This window comes from Oncorhynchus mykiss, chromosome 3 (genome assembly GCF_057628025.1).
Source record: "Oncorhynchus mykiss isolate SJ-2025 chromosome 3, ASM5762802v1, whole genome shotgun sequence".
In the NCBI taxonomy this organism is placed as follows: Eukaryota; Metazoa; Chordata; class Actinopteri; order Salmoniformes; family Salmonidae; genus Oncorhynchus; species Oncorhynchus mykiss.
In genome coordinates, this window is record NC_143024.1 from 75,704,141 (window position 1) to 75,727,407 (window position 23,267).

Here is a 23,267-nt window from a genome sequence, read left to right on the forward strand (position 1 = left end):
ACGCAGGAGTGGCTTTGGGACAAGTCTCTGAATGTCCCCGAGTGGCCCAGCCAAAGCCTGGGCTTGAACCCGATCGAACATCTCTGGAGAGACCTGAAAATAGCTATTCAGCGACGCTCCCCATCCAACCTGACAGAGCTTGAGAGGATCTGCAGAGAAGAATGGGAGAAACTCCCCAAATACAGGTGTGCAAAACTTGTAGCGCCATTCCCAAGAAGACTCGAGGCTGTAATCACTGCCAACGGTGCATCAACAAAGTACTGAGTAAAGGGTCTGAATACTTATGTAAATGTAATATTTACGTTTTTGTTTTTGCTTTGTCATTATAGGGTATTATGTGTAGATTGAAAAAAAATATTTTATCCATTTTAGAATAACGCTGTAATGTAACAAAATGTGGAAAAAGACAAGGGGTCTGAATACTTTCCAAATGCACTGTATGTAATATATAACACGAATGAAAGACAAATGATCAATATGCTAAATAATATAATTTATTTACCTCACATATTCATCACCATAATTGTTATGGACACTGCATAAGTAATAAATAAATTCTTAGCTTTTATTTCTCCTCACCAAAAGGATAAATCATTTCTAACGTTGCATTAAAAAGTATGATCCATTTGTTCATATGCTGACTTTGTTGGTATATACATGTATCACACAAAAATATACATTTCCATTTACAACATAGAAGCACATTTAGTACAGCCAGCCGAGCAACTGACATGATTATGTTTCTTATTCTTTAGTTTAAACAATGATATATTTTCCAGTGATAGAAGATAAAACAGCACAGAGTCGTCTCCTTGGTGAAGGAGAGGAGACTTTACATTCACATTTTGTACAGATTGCCTGGACACACAATTCCACTCTGACACTTAGAATATAGCATCAGGCCAGCATCAGACCAGCTCCCAATACTCCCAAAACGACCCATATTAAGGGCATAATTCAACAGATTCAAACAGATTCAAACTATAACTTAAGACTGTAAACACCAGCAGACCTTACCAGCAAATACAGTGGGAGGAGTCAACCAGAGAACAGAAATACAGTGGGAGGAGTCAACCAGAGAACAGAAATACCCTACAACATCAAATAACAACTGCAATTTCCATCACAATCTCAAATCTGTTTTCTCTGACCAACGTTTTGGTCAACAGACCTTCCTCAGTGTTCACCCATCAAACTGTAATAACTGTGATAACAGATAGGTAGCTAATTCACTCAGCATAGGACCAGCTCTGCTTCCAATCACTACAACCACTGACACCAAAACAACTAATGCTGTTATTTTCCTGTCTCAGCTCATAACCAGCAAAAAACACTAATCAAATGTCCTCAGGGCAGATGGACAGAGTGGACAGAGCAGAATTTAATTGATCGTGCCAACGGGTTATTGATACAATCCCTGGAGGGGAAATCACAACTCAGCCTCCACAAGCCCCCCTGCCGCTCTGCTGCCGCTCTGCAGTCAATGACAGTTTAGAGGGGAATAAACCATCATGGGGCAACTCTCAAATGGCACCTTATTCCCTGTATACACTACACTACCCAAACGTATGTGGCTCTGGCCAAAAGTAGTGCACTACATAGGTAATAGGGTGTAATTTTGGGAAGCAGATGGACTACCTAAAGCCACAGCCAGGTCCAATTTCAACCAGTACACCCATTAATAAAGCATTAAAGGCTTGTTCACCTATATTACTAACACATATTGAGTAAAACCTGGCCCTTATAATCTGATATAAGACTGTGAAATAAAGCAAGCGTTCCCCTCCAACACAATAGCACAGTATTAAACTTCTACACCTGCAGAGAGGAGGATTTTGGCACATGCACAACATGGAACAGAATTTGGGTTTGGCTTTTCAACCCTGTTCAAATCCAGTTACTATGAAAATAATGTTAGTACTGAATATTTTAACCTGTACCTGGTGATTGTGTGTAAATTGGATTAAGAGCGCACAATTTAAAAATAGCTTGAAATCTATTTGTTCTCAATAATTAAAAAACAATCAACGGTTTTGAATGACTGATATTCATATCTAGATCTATGTACAGCATGGACTCTAAAATCATTATTGCTCTATTAGTAAATTAATTATAAGTACATTTTTACGAACACACACAAACGCACAAACACACAAACACACACACACTTAAATATTGCACTATTCTCATCACCCTCTGGGCTGGCGTCCCTCTCAGACCTCCCTAGTGAGAGAGACAGACAGACAGTTATCTGTAAACTCTTGTGGACAGATATCTGCTCGTAAACCATATCATCTTTTGTGAAGGGATTGGATGCATTGGACAACAAGCAGCAGTAGTTCCAGTGTTTGGGTTTTCGTCACTGGTTATTTGAATGTATCAGGATTGGGAAAAGGCGGTGCTTAAACTGCTTCGCTTCTACTGCTTCGCATGTGTGCTTTGGCTTTGCAAACTGAAAATGTTCCATTTCTAACACATAACCACGCAGCTGAAATTACGTAGGATTTAAATTCTGGGTTAACCAAGATCAGTTACCTTACCTTTACATTAACTCAATTTACTGTAGCAGCACTGACAACAGAAAACTACAATGGCGGTGGTGTTCGCTTTACAGAGAGTCAGACAGTGGTTGATATGATGCGAACACGAGAGGGTTGGATGGCTAGATAGACCCTTTCCCTCTCTCCTCTGGACCTCAACAAACAGCTGTCGATTAACGATGACTTTGATGAAGAATCTTCAGATCAACCTAATTAATTAGTCTTCCTTCTGATGTAATATTCACAGAAGTCACATCTCCTAATGAATTCTTCTCCGTGCTGTATGACAGGAGCAGTCTGGTGTTGTTTATATCCCACTGTATCCTGCCAGTGGGTTTATACATCTGAGCTGAGTTACATTGTGGGAACAAACTAATAGAGAATGATGTGTTTTTTTTATCATACTTTTCTTTAGTAAATAATGTGTGCATTCATGGATATTTGAACAAAACGTCTTGTAATGTTTAATTAACTCAATGCAGAAGTGTTTGTGTGTGTGTGTGTGTGTGTGTGTGTGTGTGTGTGTGTGTGTGTGTGTGTGTGTGTGTGTGTGTGTGTGTGTGTGTGTGTGTGTGTGTGTGTGTGTGTGTGTGTGTGTGTGTGTGTGTGTGTGTGTGTGTGTACCTGTGGAGCCTCCTATAGCTCCTATGAGGACGGAGGGGACAGCCATGACCAGGCACTGAAAACAGAAAACTAAGATGGCGGTGGTGTTTGATTTAGAGAGTCAGTCAGTGGTTGATATGATGAGAACACAAGGGGGTTGGATGCTAGACAGACCTTCTCTGGGTCTCAGTTAAAGGCTCCATATCAGGGCTGGCTAACCCTTCTGTTGGAGAGCTATTGGGTATGCAGGCTTTTTCTCCAGCCCTACTATAGCACACCTGGTTAAGCTGTTCAAGATCCTGTTGAGCAGCTGATTAATAGCATCAGGTATGTTAGAGCAGGAGCAAAGATCTGCAGGATGGTATCTCTCCAGGAGGGCTGGCCACCCCTGACCTTGGCTCTACTTGGTTCTGGGTCCAGGTCTGGCTCTGGGTCTTGGTCCTGGTCCTGGTCTCTACTTCCTGGTCTCTACTCATGGTGGTTGTTTAAGGACTCAGGGCTGGACTCCTCATCGTCACTGAGAGCCTCTGTGTTCGTAAATGTCCCCGCCAGTGAGTTGCTGAGGTGCGTTTTGACCGGCGCCATCTCCGACAGGATGATGTTGTCACTACTAACCAGCGTGGTCTTGTCCATGATCTCCTTACTGTGTTTGGACACCACAGCATCCATGAAGTCATACTTATGAGACAGAGTCCCAGACTCAAACAGGTACTTGAGCAGGTAGGAGAAGGCCACGTTACCCAGGAAGGAGGCCAGCATGGAGACCGTTTTAAAGGGGAAGCGTTGCTGGATGAAGTACTCCACGTCTCCAGTCAGGTGGTGGATCTTCTCCTGTTGCACCCAGCCGGGGTAGTAGATAAAAGGGGGTAGTTTGAGGTAGGGTTCTCCTCCCCCGATACGCAGCAGCAGACCAAAGACATAGCCGGCCACCGAGCCGTATGTGTTGGTTCCCTTGATGAAGAGCACGCTGAGCAGCTGGGGGAAGATGATAACATACACCAGGTCGGAGCTCAGGTACCACAGGCCATACACGGTCCCCGTTAGCAACGCCATGGCGGTGGCAAGAGCGCCGAACACAAAGATGGTGATACGCATCACCCACACAATCTCACGGTCTGTCGCCTATTGGGGAGGAAGGAGAAGGAGAAGGGAAGGAGGGAAAAGCCTGTTTCAGTTTTTCTATTTTATGAACATTTCTATTTTCGTTAATCCCTCTTCTGTTTAATGTACAAATAACCTACATGAAAATGTTTCATAAAACAGTGTAATTTCTGTTAGATATTAGTTTGTGACACAAACCTGCATATTGAATAATTAGGTTTGAATATCTGGCTGTGACTTATTCACAGAAGGCCCCAGCACTGGACAAAAACTTCCTGGAATCTTTATGACTGAATTATTTGCTGAAAAAGCATTATATTCAGAAACAGAAACAGCACTTTGGTGTTGATTTTTTGCATCTGTGTGTGGTGTGTGAACTCACAGACTGTCTGAAGGCCAGCTGGTAGATGTTTCTGGCGAACATGGAACTGGCCGATAGAATGGAGGAGTCAGCTGATGACATCACAGCGGCAGACACCGCTCCCAGGCCAAAGAAGGAGATCCAGGGTGGGCACAAGTGCTGCAGCACGATGGGCAGGATCATATCTGATTGGTCTTTCTCTTTGGGAGGAATTGCCCCATATGTAGTCTGGTTCCAGTCTAGGGAAGACAACAGTCACAGCTAGTAGTTTACATACTTTTAGACCAAAATGTATATGGGCAGGCTTTCTAAAAGGTATATGTCCAGGGGTACTCAAATCGGTACTGCATATGTGTTTGAATCTGGCTGTTAGGTAATATCTCTAGTTTAGAAGCCATATTAAGACACTATTGTAAACATTTAATCAGCGATGACAGGGACTGTGTGTCTCTCCACAGAGAAATAAATCATCAGTCCATCAGAACATAACTGAGTACCTTATCTCCCCCTCCATTCTTCCACTCTCCCCTTCCCCGTCTCCTCACTCGTCCGTGACACCTACTCTCAGTCATACCCTCAGTCTGCCTCTCACTCGCTCTCTATCTCTTTTGCGCTCTCTCTTTCTCTCTCTCTCTCCCCCTCCCCCTTTCCCTTTCCCTCTCTCCTCTGGACCTCAACAAACAGCTGTCAATTAACGATGACTTTGATGAAGAATCTTCAGATCAACCTAATTAATTAGTCTTCCTTCTGATGTAATATTCACAGAAGTCACATCTCCTAATGAATTATTCTCCGTGCTGTATGACAGGAGCAGTCTGGTGTTGTTTATATCCCACTGTATCCTGCCTGTTGGTTTATACATCTGAGCTGAGTTACATTGTGGGGACAAACTAGTAGAGAATGATGTGTTTTTGTATCATACTTTCCTTTCATAAATAATGTGTGCATTCATTAACTCAATGAGGAAGTGTTTGTGTGTGTGTTTGTGTGTGCATGACTGTGTGTGTGTGTGTGTGTGTGTGTGTGTGTGTGTGTGTGTGTGTGTGTGTGTGTGTGTGTGTGTGTGTGTGTGTGTGTGTGTGTGTGTGTGTGTGTGTGACTGTGTGTGTGACTGTGTGTGTGTGTGTGTGTGTGTGTGTGTGTGTGTGTGTGTGTGCGTGTGTGTGTGTGTGTGTGTGTGTGTGTGTGTGTGTGTGTGTGTGTGTGTGTGTACCTGTGGAGGCTCCTATAGCTCCTATGAGAACGGAGGGGACAGCCATGACCAGGCAGCCTGCGGCAGCGATAAAGGACAGTACCTGGGCGTAGGTAGCTGAAGAGGCAGAGAGAACCCGTTGAAAATACACCTGCCACGGAATCCCCCCCAACATCTAGGGACAGAAACACCACAGTCAATACACACAATACAAAACAAACCAACACACAGCTTTATAGTGAATACATACTCCAAACCTAACCATAATTACATTATAGTCAATACAATTTGCTGAAAATTATAATGACTGATGACATACCAGAAGACAGAAGTTGTCGATCCACATCCAGGTGTCTGCTGAGTCTATCTTACCCAACCAGGGTGTCTGGTACACAGCCTCTTTAGCTGTCACACTGATGCTTGACACGGCTGGGTTGGACAGAGCAAATGGCACACTGACCCACTGAGAGAGACAGACAGACAGCAAGAGAAAGACAGAGATGAAATAAATGTGAATTGCCTTTCTTCCGGTTTGTGGAGCATGGCAAATCAGGTACATTTTTCCAGGCAAATTCCAGTGCTGTTGGACTCACCAGTCCCAGGAAGATACAGAAGAGTTGGACCACGTCAGTGTAGGCTACAGAATACAGCCCTCCCACCAGGGTGTAGAAGATAGCTATTAGGGCTGAGATCACCACTGACATGTTGATGTCAATGTCCACGATCACACTCAGAGTAGCCCCTAGACAAAACACATGGACATACACACATACACAGTCAGCTGCCATTTTCCATGAAGATTTTTCATTTGAATTGATGATGTTGAAATTGAATTGTGCACAACCCTGACTCTCAGACTGTGGCCTACCCAGCGCTGACAAGATGGCAGCGGACCAGAAAATCTCCCCCATAAGCGCCGGAATGAAGAGCAGCCCCCCCATACGCTTCCCGTATATCTGCTGGAACGGGTCCAGCATGGTGACGTATCCCCGGGAGCGCATGGGCTTGGCGAAGAACAGGCCACCTGGAGCACGAGAGAGACACATCATTAAGGAACTTCGGTCACTAAAGTAGAAGACAGAAAGTGTTGAACATGAATTTATCATGTTCTTACCTACTACCAGACTGAGGGCGTATCCGAAGGGAGCCTGTGCCCAGGCCAGGCCGAAGTCAGGCAGGTAGACATACTCCGCGGTCCCGTTGATGTAGCCGCCGCCCACCCATGTAGCTGAAGGAGAGGTTCATCACAGTTCAAGATACAAATATGTAACACACAGTATTTAGCCTTGCACACACAAACTAAACATATGAAATGGTTGAATTGTCTTTATAAAGTCATGTTTTCCATAGACTTCATTTTAGAGCCACGACGTACGAATAAATTGTACAATCAATGTCTTACAATCAAATATATTGATAACATTTGGTATATTGGTAACGTTTTATATTTAGTCAATACATCACAGAGCGTTAATAATCTAGATGTTATGCCTTGATAATAGATCGAATTAATATAAAATGCTGAGTTAATATCAAAAAGTTCACGTAGATCAATTACAATTATTTTCATGAGCATTTCTCTAACTCGCGGAAAATAAATAATTGATTACTTTTCGCTCCTAAAAAAGCCCGTAACTCCAGGGTCTGTTATTAAAATAGCATCAAAGACATTAGAAAACGCTCTGGGTCTTTAATGAACTCTTCCGTCAATTAATGTTGCTCTCATCAAAAACAGGGCTTTAATTCTGCCTTAATTCTGCCAATGATGCTAGGGGGATTTAAAATAGCCTGTCAATATATTGTGTTCTCCAATTCGATAGAACCAGCTGCCGTCGTTGACGTGTAGGTATTTGTTTTTTGCCAGTGCCTATTGGGAGCGTGGGTAAAACCAGTCCGGTGCTGATCTGACTGAGCCCTGGAAAAATAGTCAGCGGCATCTGTCTTTATACGTCAGTTGTCATTCCGTCATGTGAGGAACATGACTGATTTAAATTCCCCCATCTAAAGTTGACAAACAACGTACTATATGCCTCTCCAACAACAGGGCTGGGGTAAATTCACTTTTTATTTCAGTCAATTTAGCAAGAAGAGTATTTTATACATGATTTCAAAACAACCTTATAGACAACAATGGGATATTTTCAATTCAAAACTGAATTAGCCCAATGCCGCAACCCAGCCTCTCCAGGCAGTTGAACCAGGTCACAACTCACCCGTCATAGTGAATCCACCGACAAACAACCCAATGTCCCTCCCGCCCACCATGATGGTTTCACTGCGGTCCTGGCCCTCTGACACCCCTGAGTTCTTGTTCTTCCACGCGGCCCATATCCCCACGCCCAGAATCAGCAAGTAGAAGATCACTATAGCCACGATCCCCTCTGCGTGGACGGCCATCCTCTTCCACTGCCGTGATTAGTCTCTGTGCGAGTAACGGCTTTTCATTGAGACCTGTGCCAGGGATGGAGAGGAGAAGAACAGAAGCCACCTAGCCACTCCCTGTGAAGAAGCCTAGTCATCAGATCCACAATCAATCGTGTATCTTCTTAAAACAAGCAGCTTTAAATGTGTTATTGCTTCATTGGCTGATTAATAATAATTTAAAATTGTATAGGCTTCCAATAATATTTGACATGTGGGCTCTCTCTCTTTTTATACTCCCTTGTTGAAGATTTTGTGAACTGTTTGATTTACAACAAGTTGACCATGTACATAATACACCCAATAATGATTATGGGTTAAACAATAAGGTTTGATATGTGCGTAAAATACGGATAACGCATCCCGGAGCGCGCGCCCAGACATAATAATATAGTGCAGAGATCCCAGACATTCTAACCGATGGGTCTCTCTCTCTGTCACATCAACAAAATCAAAGAAGCACTTTCAGGTATAATTCCTGCTGAAGGCAGGGTTTTCGGGAGCTGCTAAAGCAGTAACATCGACTTTCTTTCAAAGATCCGCCACTCTTTCACATACACCTGCACTTCAGCTCATGGCTATTCTACTGTAACTTAATGAAATCTGAGTCGACATAGTTTGGCTACAGTTAATTAACAAACCATCTGAAACAAAAGACATGTAAAGACAACTGTTTGGAGAACGAGGTAGTGCCCCATCCAGGGCACAGAGGGGTTTTCTCCTACCTTTAGAGATGTCTCTTCAATGTACGTCGGCCGGTGGTTCTAAAAGCGCATCCAACTGGCTTTCCAGAGAAGGAAAAATGTTACAACTCAACGTAATCCACGCCACCCGTGCGTAATTCCCCGGTGTGGTTTATACACAGTTTGGGGGCTGAGAGAAAGAGGGGTGGGGGGTGGGGGGGTCCGAGTTTGTGAAAGACTTGAAAGGGAAAGGGGGTGGGGGGTTGTTTATCAATAAGGTTGACAGGTTGTGTAGACGAGGATCAGGAAAGGACAGAAATAGCATATTATTGGGAATGGCATGACGCACACCCAGGGGAAAGATGTCTTATAAAACACCCGGTTGGAATGGGCCCAGTTAACTCACCAGGTTTCATTTAGCGGTGATTGACGTTCACATAGGTGCCAATCGAGGCGAAATGGAAGCACTATACTTTTTACGCGTGAGAATATTGAGACAGTGGGCGGTTAGAATGTCCGATAGACGGCCTCTGTCTTGCTACATCCAGTGTTGGCGTATAACAATTATATTATTTATTTATCTGGTGAAACATGGGCCATCCTATGCAGGATAACGTCTGACATTATAGCCATGGGCCCAACGGGAACGATAATCAGTCAGATTGTAACATGTTAAAAATACATAAATTAGGAAATACACCTACACCAACATTGGGCTAATTTCGTGTGCAGTGAGTAGCTCTGTGTGCGGTTCGTTATTGCCACAGTGTGTATACGGGATAGGCAGCTAGCCATTTCTCAGTAAAGGATTTGGAGGAGAATGTCGCGATTGCTGTTGCTATCCATGGTGCTGAAATTTGGAAACAGGCGCGGGCGTTTGAGGGCGTTTCCATCCAATCTATCAGTTTTCTGTCTGTTCAAGCAACTTACTTAATGCAAGTACAATAATACTATTAAAGTCCACATTTCATAAAGGCATTGTCTAATTTCAAAGAGCAATGGACCTCTTTTTGCATCGATGATTGGAAAGGTATTTTCATTTCTATATTAAGACTGAACATGTTGACCAATTTAATAAATAGGCTAGCTGACTTTCTGTTTTGCGGATAGCTCCGACTCATTGGCCGTGCTTTATGTTGACAGACTGCTAGAGAGAGAAACCATAGCTTCAGAATACATTAACAACTCATAAACATGTCCACGCGCCTGGCGCGGCTAATAGCGCAGGTAGAATAAATCACAATGATAGAACGAAACGCAGTGTGAACATTATAAAATCCAGCCTTTACTGAAAACCAGTCACAATTTAAAAAACTTAAATTTAAAGGGACTTTGACTTGGACTTATTGAGATGGGGATTGGACACACTTGTTGGATATTCTAGGAACCTTTTCATTCATAGTCAATGTATAAATAAAAGTACTTTCTAAGCTCACAGCTTTGACTACTTGTCTGTTTCATTCAGCACAAGTTTGGTATGAGCCAGACAATGAGAAGCCGACGCCACTCACTTTCTAGATAGGCTGCTGGCGCCACCATGTGGTCTTCTTATTCCTTGCACAGATCACATTTCCGATACGTTTTTGTGCTTTGGCCCAGTAGGCTACTGTACACTACCGGTCAAAAGTTTTAGAACAACACCTACTCATTCAAGGGTTTTTCTTTAATAGCGAAGACATCGAAACTATGAAATAACACATATGGAATCATGTGGTAACCAATTTTTTTTTAAATCAAAATATATTTAAATATGTGAGATTCTTCAAATAGCCACCCTTTAAAGGCCTTGATGACAGCTTTGCACACTCTTGGCATTCTCTCAACCAGCTTAATGAGGTAGTCACCTGGAATGCATTTCAATTAACAGGTGTGCCCTGTTAAAAGTTAATTTGTGGAATTTCTTTCCTTTTTAATGCATTTGAGCCAATCAGTTGTGTTGTGACAGGTTAGAAAATAGCCCTATTTGGCAAAAGTCCATATTATTGCAAGAGCAGCTCAAATAAGCAAAGAGAACTGACAGTCCATCATTACTTTAAGACATTAAGGTCAGTCAATACGGAACATTTCAAGAACTTTGAAAGTCTCTTCAAGTGCAGTTGTAAAAACCATCAAGTGCTATGATGAAACTGTCTCTCATGAGGACCGCTACAGGAATATAAGACCCAGAGTTTCCTTTGCTGCAGAGGATAAGTTCATTAGAGTTACCAGCCTCAGAAATTCTACCCCAAATAAATGCTTCACAGAGCTCAAGTAACAGACACATCTCAACATCAGCTGTTCAGAGGAGACTGTGTGAATCAGGCCTTCATGGTCGAATTGCTGCAAAGAAACCACAACTAAAGGACACCAATAAGAAGAAGAGACTTGCTTGGGCCAAGAAATTTGTAATTTGGTCTGGAGTCCAAATTGGAGATTTTTGGTTCCTACCGCTGTGTCTTTGTGAGACGCGGTGTGGGTGAACAGATGATCTCCGTGTAACAGATGTGAAATGGCTAGCTTAGTTAGCAGTGGTGCGCGCTAAGTAGCGTTTCAATCAGTGACGTCACTTGCTCTGAGACCTTGAAGTAGTAGTTCCCCTTGCTCTGCAAGGGCCGCGGCTTTTGTGGAGCGATGGGTAACGATGCTTCGTGGGTGACTGTTGTTGATGTGTGCAGAGGGTCCCTGGTTCGCGCCCGGGTATGGGCGAGGGGACGGTCTAAAGTTATACTGTTACATCCGTAAAGCATGGAGGAGGAGGTGTTATGGTGTGGGGGGGCTTTGCGGGTGACACTCTCTGTGATTTATTTAGAATTCCAGCATGGCTACCACAAGCATTCTGCAGCGATATGCCATCCCATGTGGGACTATCATTTGTTTTTCACCAGGACAACAAACCTCCAGACGCTATTTTATCAAGAAGGAGAGTGATGGAGTGCTGCATCAGATGACCTGGCCTCCACAATCCCCCAACCTCAAACAAATTGAGATGGTTTGGGATGAGTCAGACCTCAGAGTGAAGGAAAAGCAGCCAACAACTGCTTGCATATGTGGGAACTCCTTCAAGACTTTTGGAAAAGCATTCCAGATGAAGCTGGTTGAGAGAATGCCAAGAGTGTGCAAAGCTGTCATCAAGTCAAAGTGTGGCAATTTGAAGAATCAATCAATCAAATGTATTTATAGAGCCCTTCTTACATCAGCTGATGTCACAAAGTGCTGTACAGAAACCCAGCCTAAAACCCCAAACAGCAAGTAATGCAGGTGTACTGTAGAAGCACAGTGGCTAGGAAAAACACCCTAGGAAGGCCGGAACCTAGAAAGAAACCTAGAGAGGAACCAGGCTATGAGGGGTGGCCAGTCCTCTTCTGGCTGTGCCGGGTAGAGATTATAACAGAACATGGCCAAGATGTTCAAATATTCATAGATGACCAGCAGGGTCAAATAATAATAATCACAGTGGTAGTAGAGGGTGCAACAGGTCAGCACCTCAGGAGTAAATGTCAGTTGGCTTTTCATAGCCAATCATTCAGAGTATCTCTACCACTCTTGCTGTCTCTAGAGAGTTGAAAACAGCAGGTCTGGGACAAGATAACACGTCCGGTGAACAGGTCAGGGTTCCATAGCCGCAAGAAGAACAGCTGAAACTGGAGCAGCAGCACGACCAAGTGGACTGGGGATAGCAAGGAGTCATCAGGCCAGGTAGTCCTGAGGCATGGTCCAGCGCTCAGGTCCTCAGAGAGAAAGAAAGAAAAGAAAGAAAGAAAAAGAGAGCGAGAGAAAAGGAGAGAGAGAGAATTAGAGATTCACACAGGACACCAAATAAGACAGGAGAAATACTCCAGATATAACAGAATGACCCTAGCCCCCCGACACAAACTATTGCAGCATAAATACTGGAGGCTGAGACATCTCAAATATAAAATATATTTTGATTTGTTTAACACATTTTTGGGTGCGACATAATTCTGTATGTGTTATTTCATAGTTTTGATGTCTTTACTATTATTCTACAATATAGAAAATAGTAAAATAAATAAAGAAAACCCCTTGGTTGAGTAGACGTTCTAAAACTTTTGACTGGTACTGTACATATACTAAAGTGTTGGTCCCATTTTTCATGAGCTAAAATAAAAGATCCCATATGCACAAAAAGCTTATTTATCAAAAATGCACAAATTGGTTTACATCCCTGTTAATGAGCATTTCTCCTTTGCCAAGATAATCCATCCACCTGACAGTGTCACACCAGCCTTTACTTTGGCTCCCCCGCTTGTCCAGCTCAGGCATTTGCTGTCGCCGGCCTTCTAGCTGCTGCCGAACCTGCTGCTGGCAAATACCCTTTACTCATCAATCCTGGACTTGTCTTGTCATCATTACACACACCTGGTTCCAATCCCCACTCTATTACTGTATATATACTCCCATTTGTCTTTGTCGGTCATTGTAACTGTTGCTTGTTTTCCTGAGAGGAATCTCTCCTACTATTTCCTGAGTACTTTCTTAATTTGGAACTTTTGGGTTTCGTCCCGCTGTTATATACAGTGCCTTGCGAAAGTATTCGGCCCCCTTGAACTTTGCGACCTTTTGCCACATTTCAGGCTTCAAACATAAAGATATAAAACTGTATTTTTTTGTGAAGAATCAGCAAGAAGTGGGACACAATCATGAAGTGGAACGACATTTATTGGATATTTCAAACTTTTTTAACAAATCAAAAACTGAAAAATTGGGCGTGCAAAATTATTCAGCCCCTTTACTTTCAGTGCAGCAAACTCTCTCCAGAAGTTCAGTGAGGATCTCTGAATGATCCAATGTTGACCTAAATGACTAATGATGATAAATACAATCCACCTGTGTGTAATCAAGTCTCCGTATAAATGCACCTGCACTGTGATAGTCTCAGAGGTCCATTAAAAGCGCAGAGAGCATCATGAAGAACAAGGAATGCTCAAGGTTGGTTGTGATACAGCCTGAAATTGAACCAGGGTCTGTAGTGACGCCTCTAGCACTGAGATGCAGTGCCTTAGACCGCTGCGTCACTCGGGAGCCCAAGGGCCTAATTAATTTATTTAAAATGACTGATTTCCTTATGAACTGTAAAATCTTTTAAATTGTTGCATTTACATTTTTTTTCAGTGTAGTTAATAGTAACCTATCCTACCACCTTTAAGCTCAATTGTAGTCTGTTGCACCATGGAGACTTTGTATTTTAAGATAACAGGAGAAGTATTAAGCAGTTTACATATATTCAATAATAGAGAAGACAGGAAGTGCTTCACAACAATTGGAGCAGTTAAAAATCTATTTGTGTTCATCTAACAGCCATGAAGTTATGAGCTATGAAACTGGAACACATAATAATACACATGGAAGAACCCTATATGGCTTATCATTATGGTATATGCTGTCTTTGTCCTCATTATGGTATATGCTGTCTTTGTCCTCATTATGGTGTATGCTGTCTTTGTCCAACATTATGGTGTATGCCATCTTTGTCCTCATTATGGTGTATGCTGTCTTTGTCCTCATTATGGTATATGCTGTCTTTGTAATCATTATGGTATATGCTGTCTTTGTCCTCATTATGGTATATGCTGTCTTTGTCCTCATTATGGTATATGCTGTCTTTGTCCTCATTATGGTGTATGCTGTCTTTGTCCTCATTATGGTGTGTGCTGTCTTTGTCCAACATTATGGTGTATGCCATCTTTGTCCTCATTATGGTGTATGCTGTCTTTGTCCTCATTATGGTATATGCTGTCTTTGTAATCATTATGGTATATGCTGTCTTTGTCCTCATTATGGTATATGCTGTCTTTGTCCTCATTATGGTATATGCTGTCTTTGTCCTCATTATGGTGTATGCTGTCTTTGTCCTCATTATGGTATATGCTGTCTTTGTCCTCATTATGGTATATGCTGTCTTTGTCCTCATTATGGTGTATGCTGTCTTTGTCCTCATTATGGTATATGCTGTCTTTGTCCTCATTATGGTATATGCTGTCTTTGTCCTCATTATGGTATATGCTGTCTTTGTCCTCATTATGGTATATGCTGTCTTTGTCCTCATTATGGTATATGCTGTCTTTGTCTTCATTATGGTATATGCTATCTTTGTCCTCATTATGGTATATGCTGTCTTTGTCCTCATTATGGTATATGCTGTCTTTGTCCTCATTATGGTGTATGCTGTCTTTGTCCTCATTATGGTATATGCTGTCTTTGTCCAACATTATGGTGTATGTCATCTTTGTCCTCATTATGGTGTATGCTGTCTTTGTCCTCATTATGGTGTATGCTGTCTTTGTCCTCATTATGGTATATGCTGTCTTTGTCCTCATTATGGTATATGCTGTCTTTGTCTTCATTATGGTATATGCTGTCTTTGTCCTCATTATGGTATATGCTGTCTTTGTCCTCATTATGGTATATGCTGTCTTTGTCCTCATTATGGTGTATGCTGTCTTTGTCCTCATTATGGTATATGCTGTCTTTGTCCTCATTATGGTGTATGCTGTCTTTGTCCTCATTATGGTATAGGCTGTCTTTGTCCTAAAGGCCTTTTCGAAGGAAGCTCCTTTTGTATTAGGGAATAAGGCTGTTGATGTTCAAAAGTGTGTTTCTGGATTCTTATAGTAAACATACAAAGTCAACAGGATAAAGAGGACAGGATTACCTTGTGGACTTTACCTCAGAGAAGAAGGACACAACCTGAACAACATCAATACTGTAAAACACACTCATCCTCAGTCACTCTCTGGAGGTTGTCTGGAAAGTCATTGAGTGTGAACCTCCCTTAGACATAGTCAATCAGTCTGTATTATATTCCACATTCAAACATAATAATTAAGTGTGTCCACTTCCACACTAGGAAGCAATAATTGAGTGTGTACTCCATCCCTCAGACATAGTCGTTGAGTCTGTAGCCACTGCTGGACACTGAGGTGCGTGAGGGAGTGCGGTTGCCATTCAGTGCGGCAGGGGGATAGTAGGGGGGTGCTGGGGTGTTTAAAGTGCTGAAGACAGGGGGAGGAGGAGGGTGGTGACGACGAGGTAGCTGGAGGGGGAGGGCGTTCCCGGGCCGCCCCTCACAGTTCCAACAGAGCACCGCCCCTCCCATCAGACTTAGACAGGCCGAGACATAGCCCAAATACACTGCCATGCCAATCTCATACTTCATACCTGCAACACATAGTAACATTTCTTGTTATTTATCTGAACAGACAATTATAAGCAAAAGCTGAGTTCTAATACAATACAAGTAAATAAAGCAGGACTGATAGAATTAATAGTACCTTCAGGTAGGATGGGATTGTAGAAGTCGAGGATGACATCATTGGTTGTCCAGCAGACAGTGATAAGGCAGAGCATGCCTGCAGACAGGAAGCAGACCCCTCCACTGATCGCCAGGACGTGCTTGGTGGGGGAGTGTCGGGCACAGCGGGTACACTTCATCCCTGTAGAGGACACCAGGACTGCCAGGGTGGAGGTCAGACAGGATAGCACCATCAACGCCCGCGCTGCCTAGAGGGAGGGAGCAGGGTCGAGGGTCGAGGGAGGAGGGAGGAGAAAGGAATTTAGTTTCATAATGGCTGTTGCTCATATTAATCCATTCAATGAATGAATCAATTAACAAATCAATCAACCAATCATTCCTACTTGCAGGTCAGGTGGCAGAGCCAGCATTGAGCGATGTACTTCACACTGGTAGATGCCCGTGCTGTGCCACACACACTCCATCCAGAGCCCCTTCATGTATGCAGTGGTTGTGATGATGTTAGAGCCCACATATAACGTCCGCCGCCAATGGGGGAGCACCGTAGCAACTACACTAACTACAAGCCCCAACAGACCCAGGAAGAAGCCCAAGAGCTGGACCACCATGCTGGCCATTTCTGCAACATCTGCTGATGGAGAACTACACACACAGAACTTAAAACAAAACTAGCTCACACACTGCACTGCTACACCCAAGACAACACACACAGAACCACACACACACAGAGCAACACACACAACCACACAATAATTCCTTTGAGACTTGAGTTTAGTATCCTATTATTCTGGTCTTTAGCTCTGGTCCCCAGCTGAACAGTTGGAACTCCAGTGGGTCTAGAGTCAGCCACAGTGTTGAAGTCATCCCGCAGTGGTGGTCTCTTTGGGGCTCAGGGGTTGTGGATTCACTGGCTTCAGTGTTGTCTCCGAAGCTCTGTGCTGTGACTTCAGTCTCTGGGGCTAGGCTTCAGTGTTGTCTCCGGAGCTCTGTGCAGTGACTTCAGTCTCTGGGGCTAGGCTTCAGTGTTGTCTCCGGAGCTCTATGCAGTGACTTCAGTCTCTGGGGCTAGGCTTCAGTGTTGTCTCCGGAGCTCTGTGCAGTGACCTCAGTCTCTGGGGCTAGGCTTCAGTGTTGTCTCCGGAGCTCTGTGCAGTGACTTCAGTCTCTGGGGCTAGGCTTCAGTGTTGTCTCCGGAGCTCTATGCAGTGACTTCAGTCTCTGGGGCTAGGCTTCAGTTGTTGTCTCCGAAGCTCTGTGCAGTGACTTCAGTCTCTGGGGCTAGGCTTCAGTGTTGTCTCCGGAGCTCTGTGCAGTGACTTCAGTCTCTGGGGCTAGGCTTCAGTGTTGTCTCCGGAGCTCTGTGCAGTGACTTCAGTCTCTGGGGCTAGGCTTCAATTGTTGTCTCTGGCGTTGTTTTTTTTTACAATGGCTGTGGCTTCCACATGCTCTCTATAGTGTTCTCTCTGACAGGGCCTTCTACTGACGCTTCTGTCCCTGGTCTTGTTGGCTGAGCCTGCGACCAATAGCTTATTTGTTCAGCTCCACCTGTTGATTGTAGTCCCCTGGGCTCAGCTAGTCTCTCTTTGACTGTGACTGTCCCCCTGCCCCTGTGGAGAACACACATGATTAAACATTCACAGAAACCAACACTCAGCTGAGTTGAATGTTACAAACCACTAACTTCTGAATGAGAATGAGAGACCTTTTTATAACCCCTTGTTTAGAAACACTGAAACGACTTAATGAGAAGCATTCAGCTGGTCCATAATAAATAATGGATTTAATAAAACTCATTTTATTACAGGCTAATCATACTGTTTGGAATTTTATCACTGTGAATATGTAACATGCAGTTGGAATATAGAACTCTACAAAAGTGGTAACTGTGGTTCATTCACAGACAGATGTGTCATTTAGTCACAAGCGTCATCAAATCATTTGCATGTAGCTCAGCTGGTAGAGCATGGTGCTTGTAATGCTAGGATAGTGAGTTTGATTCCTGGGACCACCAGGAATATGTAAAATGTATACACGCATGACTCTCAGTTGCTTTGGATAAAAGAGTCTGCTAAAAGGCATATATATATGTATATGGTACCTCGTAATTGTATTTAACCACAGGACAGAATTATTTTAATATATGCTTTTGTATGAATACTGCACGGCAAGTTCGTTAAATTGAGATTCTTGGAAGGGCCTCTGAGGTGCAGATACTATAGTTTAGACGTTTAAGTATTGGGAACCCAAGGGTAGTTAAGCATTGACTTTCACTCACTCTGTTTTCCCCTGTCCTCTCCTTCATCTTATGTAACTTACTTTGGAAAACAACTTTTATTGTGATTTGAATAATGCAGATAGGAGAGGGCCATGGATCTAGTGAACAATATAACACACATTGCCACACCCACTATCGTTGTTTACAACAAATGCCAGTAATATTAAATGTCACAGCAAAGTTGATTGTGTCATAAAGCATAAAGTAATAAAACATTATTATCTGAAGAAGTGGAGAAGAGAGGGGGTGTTGTCGGGACACAAAAAAAAGGTGCTACCTAGAATTTAAAGTTCTTCGGCTATCCCCATAGTAGAAACCTTTGAATAACTCTTTTTGGTTCAAGGTAGAATCTTTTGGTTCCAAGTAGAAGCTTTTTGGATTCCAGGTAAAACCTTTTTGGGTTCCATGTAGAATCCTTTCCTTTCTACATGGAACCCCAAAAGGGTGCTCCTTTGGGGATAGCTGAAGAACCCTTTTGGAACCTTTCTTTCAAAGAGTGTAGTTAATGTGTGGAAGCTTCTGCATATAGGATCAGAGTCCTGATATGATTCTACTGCTGCCAGTGGGTCACACACACACACGCACACACACACACACACTCTGGACAGTGACAGACAGGAGGCCTGCAGGCTCCAGACATGGCTGATCCAAAATAGAATGAACACCTCAGAACTAAACCACATGCCGTTGCTATTCTGCTTTATACTTATAGGCCTATCATTTAGACTACTACAGTTCTCCTTTGCCTCATTCAGAGGGATTAAAGTTGACGTCAATACTATGATGTTTCACTTTCTACTCCCCTTTCCAGTTTTCATTAATCTACCACCAATCTTGAAACAAAACCGTCACCATTATACTATTTCTATACTCTATCAAAGCGCAGCAGTTCCATTCCTCACTGGGACACTGGGAACAGAATGCTCTTTGTGTTTAATGATTGATTCTGTAAGGGAGGAGACACCCAGACAATAGAACAACAGATGAACATGTTTTTGGCTACTGCTCACGTGAGTTCAAACTGAATTTTTCCGTGCACGTAGCACAAATAATACAAAGCTACAAAATAAGAACCCCAACAAAGTGATTTACTCAACACCTACACCCTCCTCTTTCCCTCTTACCTGTGACATGTATATCCAGCCGGGTGCTGTCCAATGCTACAGGAGGCGGGAAGTGGCTGGCAGTCTATGTTTATGTGTTCTATGCAGATTCACAGACCCATGTTATAAAGCATTCATATGACTCTCTATAGTTAACAGGCTTGTCAATGCTGCACGCCATAACCCAGACCAGACCAGCTCTCTGTCTGCTTGCTCTCTCTTACTCTCTCTTTCCCTCTATCACCAGTGTTGCCTCTGCTTCAGTGTCCAAGTGGGGGCAGTGTATGGGTATGTGTGTGTTCTTATTGTCCTGTTAGGGAGGTGACAACTGTCTGTCAGTAATGTTACGCAGTGTGGCTCGGTCTGGTGTAGCTTACTTTAGCTCTATCAGGGTTAGATGCAAACATAGTTCCTGCCCCAGGGGAAGAGGGAGGGCATCATCACACTGCATGTTCCTCCTCCTCCTCACCAGTCAATATGGGGATCTGTCAACAACAAAAAGTAAGATGTAAACAACAGATCAAAATTAAAAATGTTTGATGACAGTGCAGTATCTAATCTTAGACTATTTCAAGAAGACAATAGCATATAATGTCAGTATTATAAATGATCATGCCTTAGCTGGTCATTACTGAGACGTGGTTAAGGAAGAATGTTTTGAATACTGATGTTAACCTTTCTGGTTATAAGCTTTTTCGGCAAAACAGTTCTTCCAAAGGTGGTGGAGTGGCAATCTTTACCAAGGATCACCTTCAGTGCTCGGTTGTCTCCAAGTCTGTCCCAAAACAATTTGATTTGCAGGTTTTAAGCATTACATTTTCAAATAGCTCTTTGTTGACTGTTACATTTCCTTATCTCCCACCCCTTCTAATGTGACTATCACCGACGCTTCTCCCTCTATTTCCACCTGCCCCGCTACAAAGTTTCTCCCTGCAGGCAGTCACTGAGTCCGAGGTGCTAGGAGCTACTTGGAGCTCCTTGAACTTGACCCCCAAAAAAACATCTGGGTCATATTGTTTAGACCCTTTCTTCTTTAAGGTTGCTGCCCCTATCATCACCAAGCCTCTCTCCAACCGTTCTAACCTGCATCTTCTCTCTGGGGAGGTTCCCATTGCTTGGAAAGCAGCCACAGTTAGTCCTTTATTTAAAGGGGGATATCAGGCGTATCCTAACTGTTTCTATTTTGCCCTGTTTATCAGAAGTGTTGAAAAAACTTGTTAATAATCAACTGACAGGCTTTCTTGATGTCTATAGTATTCTCTTGTATGCAATCTGGTTTCTGCTCAGGTTATGGATATGTCACTGCAACCTTGAAGGTCCTCAATGATGTCATCATTGCCCTTGATTCTAAGCAATATAGCCCTTATGCACATTCCATGATCTAACGTTCTAAACACACTTCCTATCGGTGTGGCAATTTCCGGTCAGTTTAGTTGTTATCGACGATATAACGTTACTACCACTATGTCACAGTTTTTTACTAGGTGTCTTCAGGCCTCAAGTTAATATTAATGTTGTACATCGAATTGTTAAATCAGCTTCAGAGACTTCAGCTAGCAAGAATGAAAAGGGGTTCACAGGTCCATGAGGAAGAGTGAAAAGCTGCACAGCATGAGAGTAGGGAAGGTTATAGATAGCTACTAGGGACCGTTAAACATCTCCTGTGAGACACTGTCATCATGGTCAAAATGTGTTGGAGACAGTGTCAACGTTTAATCTTATCAGTAGATAGATATTAATGATGGGTCCCAATCCCAATTTAGAATTGCCCACTTTACCAAATAACCTTTTAAGATCTGTTGATGCAGTGTTTGGTAATTGTGTTATTGAGACACAATCTATTCCTGTATAGTTAAATGAGCCCCTAGTTAATAAGACTAGACACTACTATGTTTATTGTTATTTATGGGCCTCATCATTCTTGTTTCTCACTTCAGTCACTTCACTTATCTTCACAGATGGTGTTAAAGCACTCCGTACCAGTGAGAGTGGTCCAAAGCCACTGCTCCTGTGTTGCAGGAATTGCTGTGTGCAATCATCTGGTAGCCCTTCTTTACCAGACAGCGCACTACTCTCAATGAAACATTCCTGCTGCACCACCAGTTCACAGCTGCACAGACACAGAACAGCGTTGCCACAAGCCAAGAACACTTGTGAGTCTATCAATATCCATAAAAAAGTGCACCTGAAAAGTATTCAGCCGATGTAACAGTAAATCCTTGTTAATTAGGGTGTGAAGCCAGGTCCGGTTGATGGGATAGAGTTCCGTAAACCAACTAACTCGTGTGCTGATGGAATAAGGTAAGTTGGAGGTTCCTAGAATGGAAACATTTTAGAAAACATTTTCTTGTATCCAGATGATAATGACAAATATTTGGGACAAAGACTGGGGGCAAATATATACATGTAATCTATAAATCTGTATATTTTAATTCATTTTAAAAAAACTTTCGGGCTTGTGCTGTTTCTGGAAAAGTTACATGAGTCTTTGTCATAGTAATCTCTCCAACCTGATGGTAAGGTTTTAAAATGTTTTGCAGAAGTTCTCTCTACAAAGCACTCAATGGATACATGCCTGACATGGACCTTCTCCGCGTCTCAGAAACGTATGCCAACTTTTCTCCACTTACTGCCACTCTTGTGATAACAATGGAAATGTCAGCTGACGTGCCCCTGGTTGAGTCCGCCTTTGGGCCAGTGTAAGCCGGCAGTGTTCTGTCCTATCAGCTTCCACAGCCAAAGACCCGTGAAATTGTGAAGATTGCCGATGTCACTTATCCACCAATACTTCTATTAGATGGCTACAGGCTTCAGGCTTCCCAGTGTGCTTACGTCCTTAGCCATCAGGCGCAGTTCCAGGTCAAGGCATTAGAGACAACCTACGAGATGTCACACAAAGTCAAGGTTGCTACAAGGGAGCAGAGCAGCAGCCCGGAATGGCATCAGCTCAGGAAAATGAGAATAACATCATCTCGCTTCCAAGAGGTTTGCCATGTCCGGGGAGAGACCTCAGCTGACCACCTAGCTGAACGGATGTTCAAGGGATCTGGTATGCAGACCATGGAGATGAAGAGGGGGCTAGCCATGGAGCCAGTGGCTGTATAGGGATCTGGTATTCAGACCATGGATATGAAGAGGGGGCTAGCCATGGAGCCAGTAGCTGTACAGGAGTACTGCACACTGAAGAATGTTAACTTCTTTCCGTGTGGCGTCGTAGTGCACCCAGATGCTCCGTGGTTAGGATCCTCTCCAGATGGAATCATATTTGATCCCAGTGTGAGACCACACTTTGGATTCTTAGAGGTCAAGTGCCCAAATGTACCAAGTTATGTTGACTGCCCTTATCTGAAGATACAGAATGGAGAGCTGAAGTTGAAGAGATCTCATGCTTACGCCTGCTCATGCAGGTGCAAGGTCAAATCCTTCTCACAGGTTGTAGCTGGTGTGACTTTGTCATCTGTACACAGGAGGACATCCTAGTTGAAAGGATATATAAAGATCTACAGGTTTCAAAAACTATAAGAGGGAAGGTTGACCACTTTTATTTTTACCATTACTTGCAGAAGTGTCTCTCACACCTGAATGGATCCCCTGCATGGGTGCCAAGTTTAGTGGTTTTATGAAAAATAAGTATTGATGTTCTTGTGAAGAAATCTACAGTAGAATAGACTTGTTTAAAAAAAATGTATTTCAGCAAATGTTCAACAGTTCAGTTAATCAATTACACATCTCTAAC

At 43.0% G+C, this 23,267-nt stretch overlaps 2 protein-coding genes and 1 pseudogene across 3 annotated transcripts; 1 reads left to right on the plus strand and 2 right to left on the minus strand.

Annotated features, from left to right (window-relative positions):
* Positions 1-474: 474 nt before the first annotated feature.
* Positions 475-9,268, minus strand: LOC110520378 (high-affinity choline transporter 1-like). Of its 2 annotated transcripts, XM_021597658.3 has the most exons (9): positions 8,944-9,268; positions 8,011-8,248; positions 6,912-7,025; positions 6,666-6,821; positions 6,391-6,539; positions 6,117-6,260; positions 5,819-5,972; positions 4,627-4,844; positions 475-4,265 (listed from the first exon to the last, which is right to left on the minus strand). In XM_021597658.3, the coding sequence occupies exons 2-9, from the start codon at positions 8,192-8,194 to the stop codon at positions 3,612-3,614; spliced, it is 1,773 nt and encodes a 590-aa protein (XP_021453333.1). In that variant the 5' UTR covers positions 8,195-8,248; positions 8,944-9,268; the 3' UTR covers positions 475-3,611. The 2 variants fall into 2 exon arrangements, with proteins under 2 accessions (XP_021453333.1, XP_021453332.1); XM_021597657.3 differs by lacking the exon at positions 8,944-9,268 and having other exon boundaries at positions 8,011-8,292.
* A 6,274-nt stretch (positions 9,269-15,542) lies between these two features.
* LOC110505387 (claudin-14) lies at positions 15,543-19,846 on the minus strand. Its single transcript, XM_021584574.3, has 4 exons — positions 19,553-19,846; positions 16,537-17,760; positions 16,173-16,401; positions 15,543-16,059 (listed from the first exon to the last, which is right to left on the minus strand). Exons 2-4 carry the CDS (start codon positions 16,768-16,770, stop codon positions 15,779-15,781), a joined length of 744 nt encoding a protein of 247 aa, XP_021440249.2. The 5' UTR covers positions 16,771-17,760; positions 19,553-19,846; the 3' UTR covers positions 15,543-15,778.
* Positions 19,847-22,180: 2,334 nt separating this feature from the next.
* Positions 22,181-23,267, plus strand: LOC149984679 (uncharacterized; annotated as a pseudogene).

Coding starts and splice junctions, on each gene's coding strand:
- LOC110520378 (XM_021597658.3), bottom strand. CDS start 8,194: ATGGCCGTCCACGCAGAGGGGATCGTGGCTATAGTGATCTTCTACTTG. Junction 6,261..6,390: donor TCTGTATCTTCCTGGGACTG/GTGAGTCCAACA, acceptor TGTCTCTCTCAG/TGGGTCAGTGTGCCATTTGC. Junction 5,973..6,116: donor TCGACAACTTCTGTCTTCTG/GTATGTCATCAG, acceptor TTCTGTCCCTAG/ATGTTGGGGGGGATTCCGTG.
- LOC110505387 (XM_021584574.3), bottom strand. CDS start 16,770: ATGGCCAGCATGGTGGTCCAGCTCTTGGGCTTCTTCCTGGGTCTGTTG. Junction 16,402..16,536: donor CTCTGCCACCTGACCTGCAA/GTAGGAATGATT, acceptor CCCTCCCTCTAG/GCAGCGCGGGCGTTGATGGT. Junction 16,060..16,172: donor CAATCCCATCCTACCTGAAG/GTACTATTAATT, acceptor TATGTGTTGCAG/GTATGAAGTATGAGATTGGC.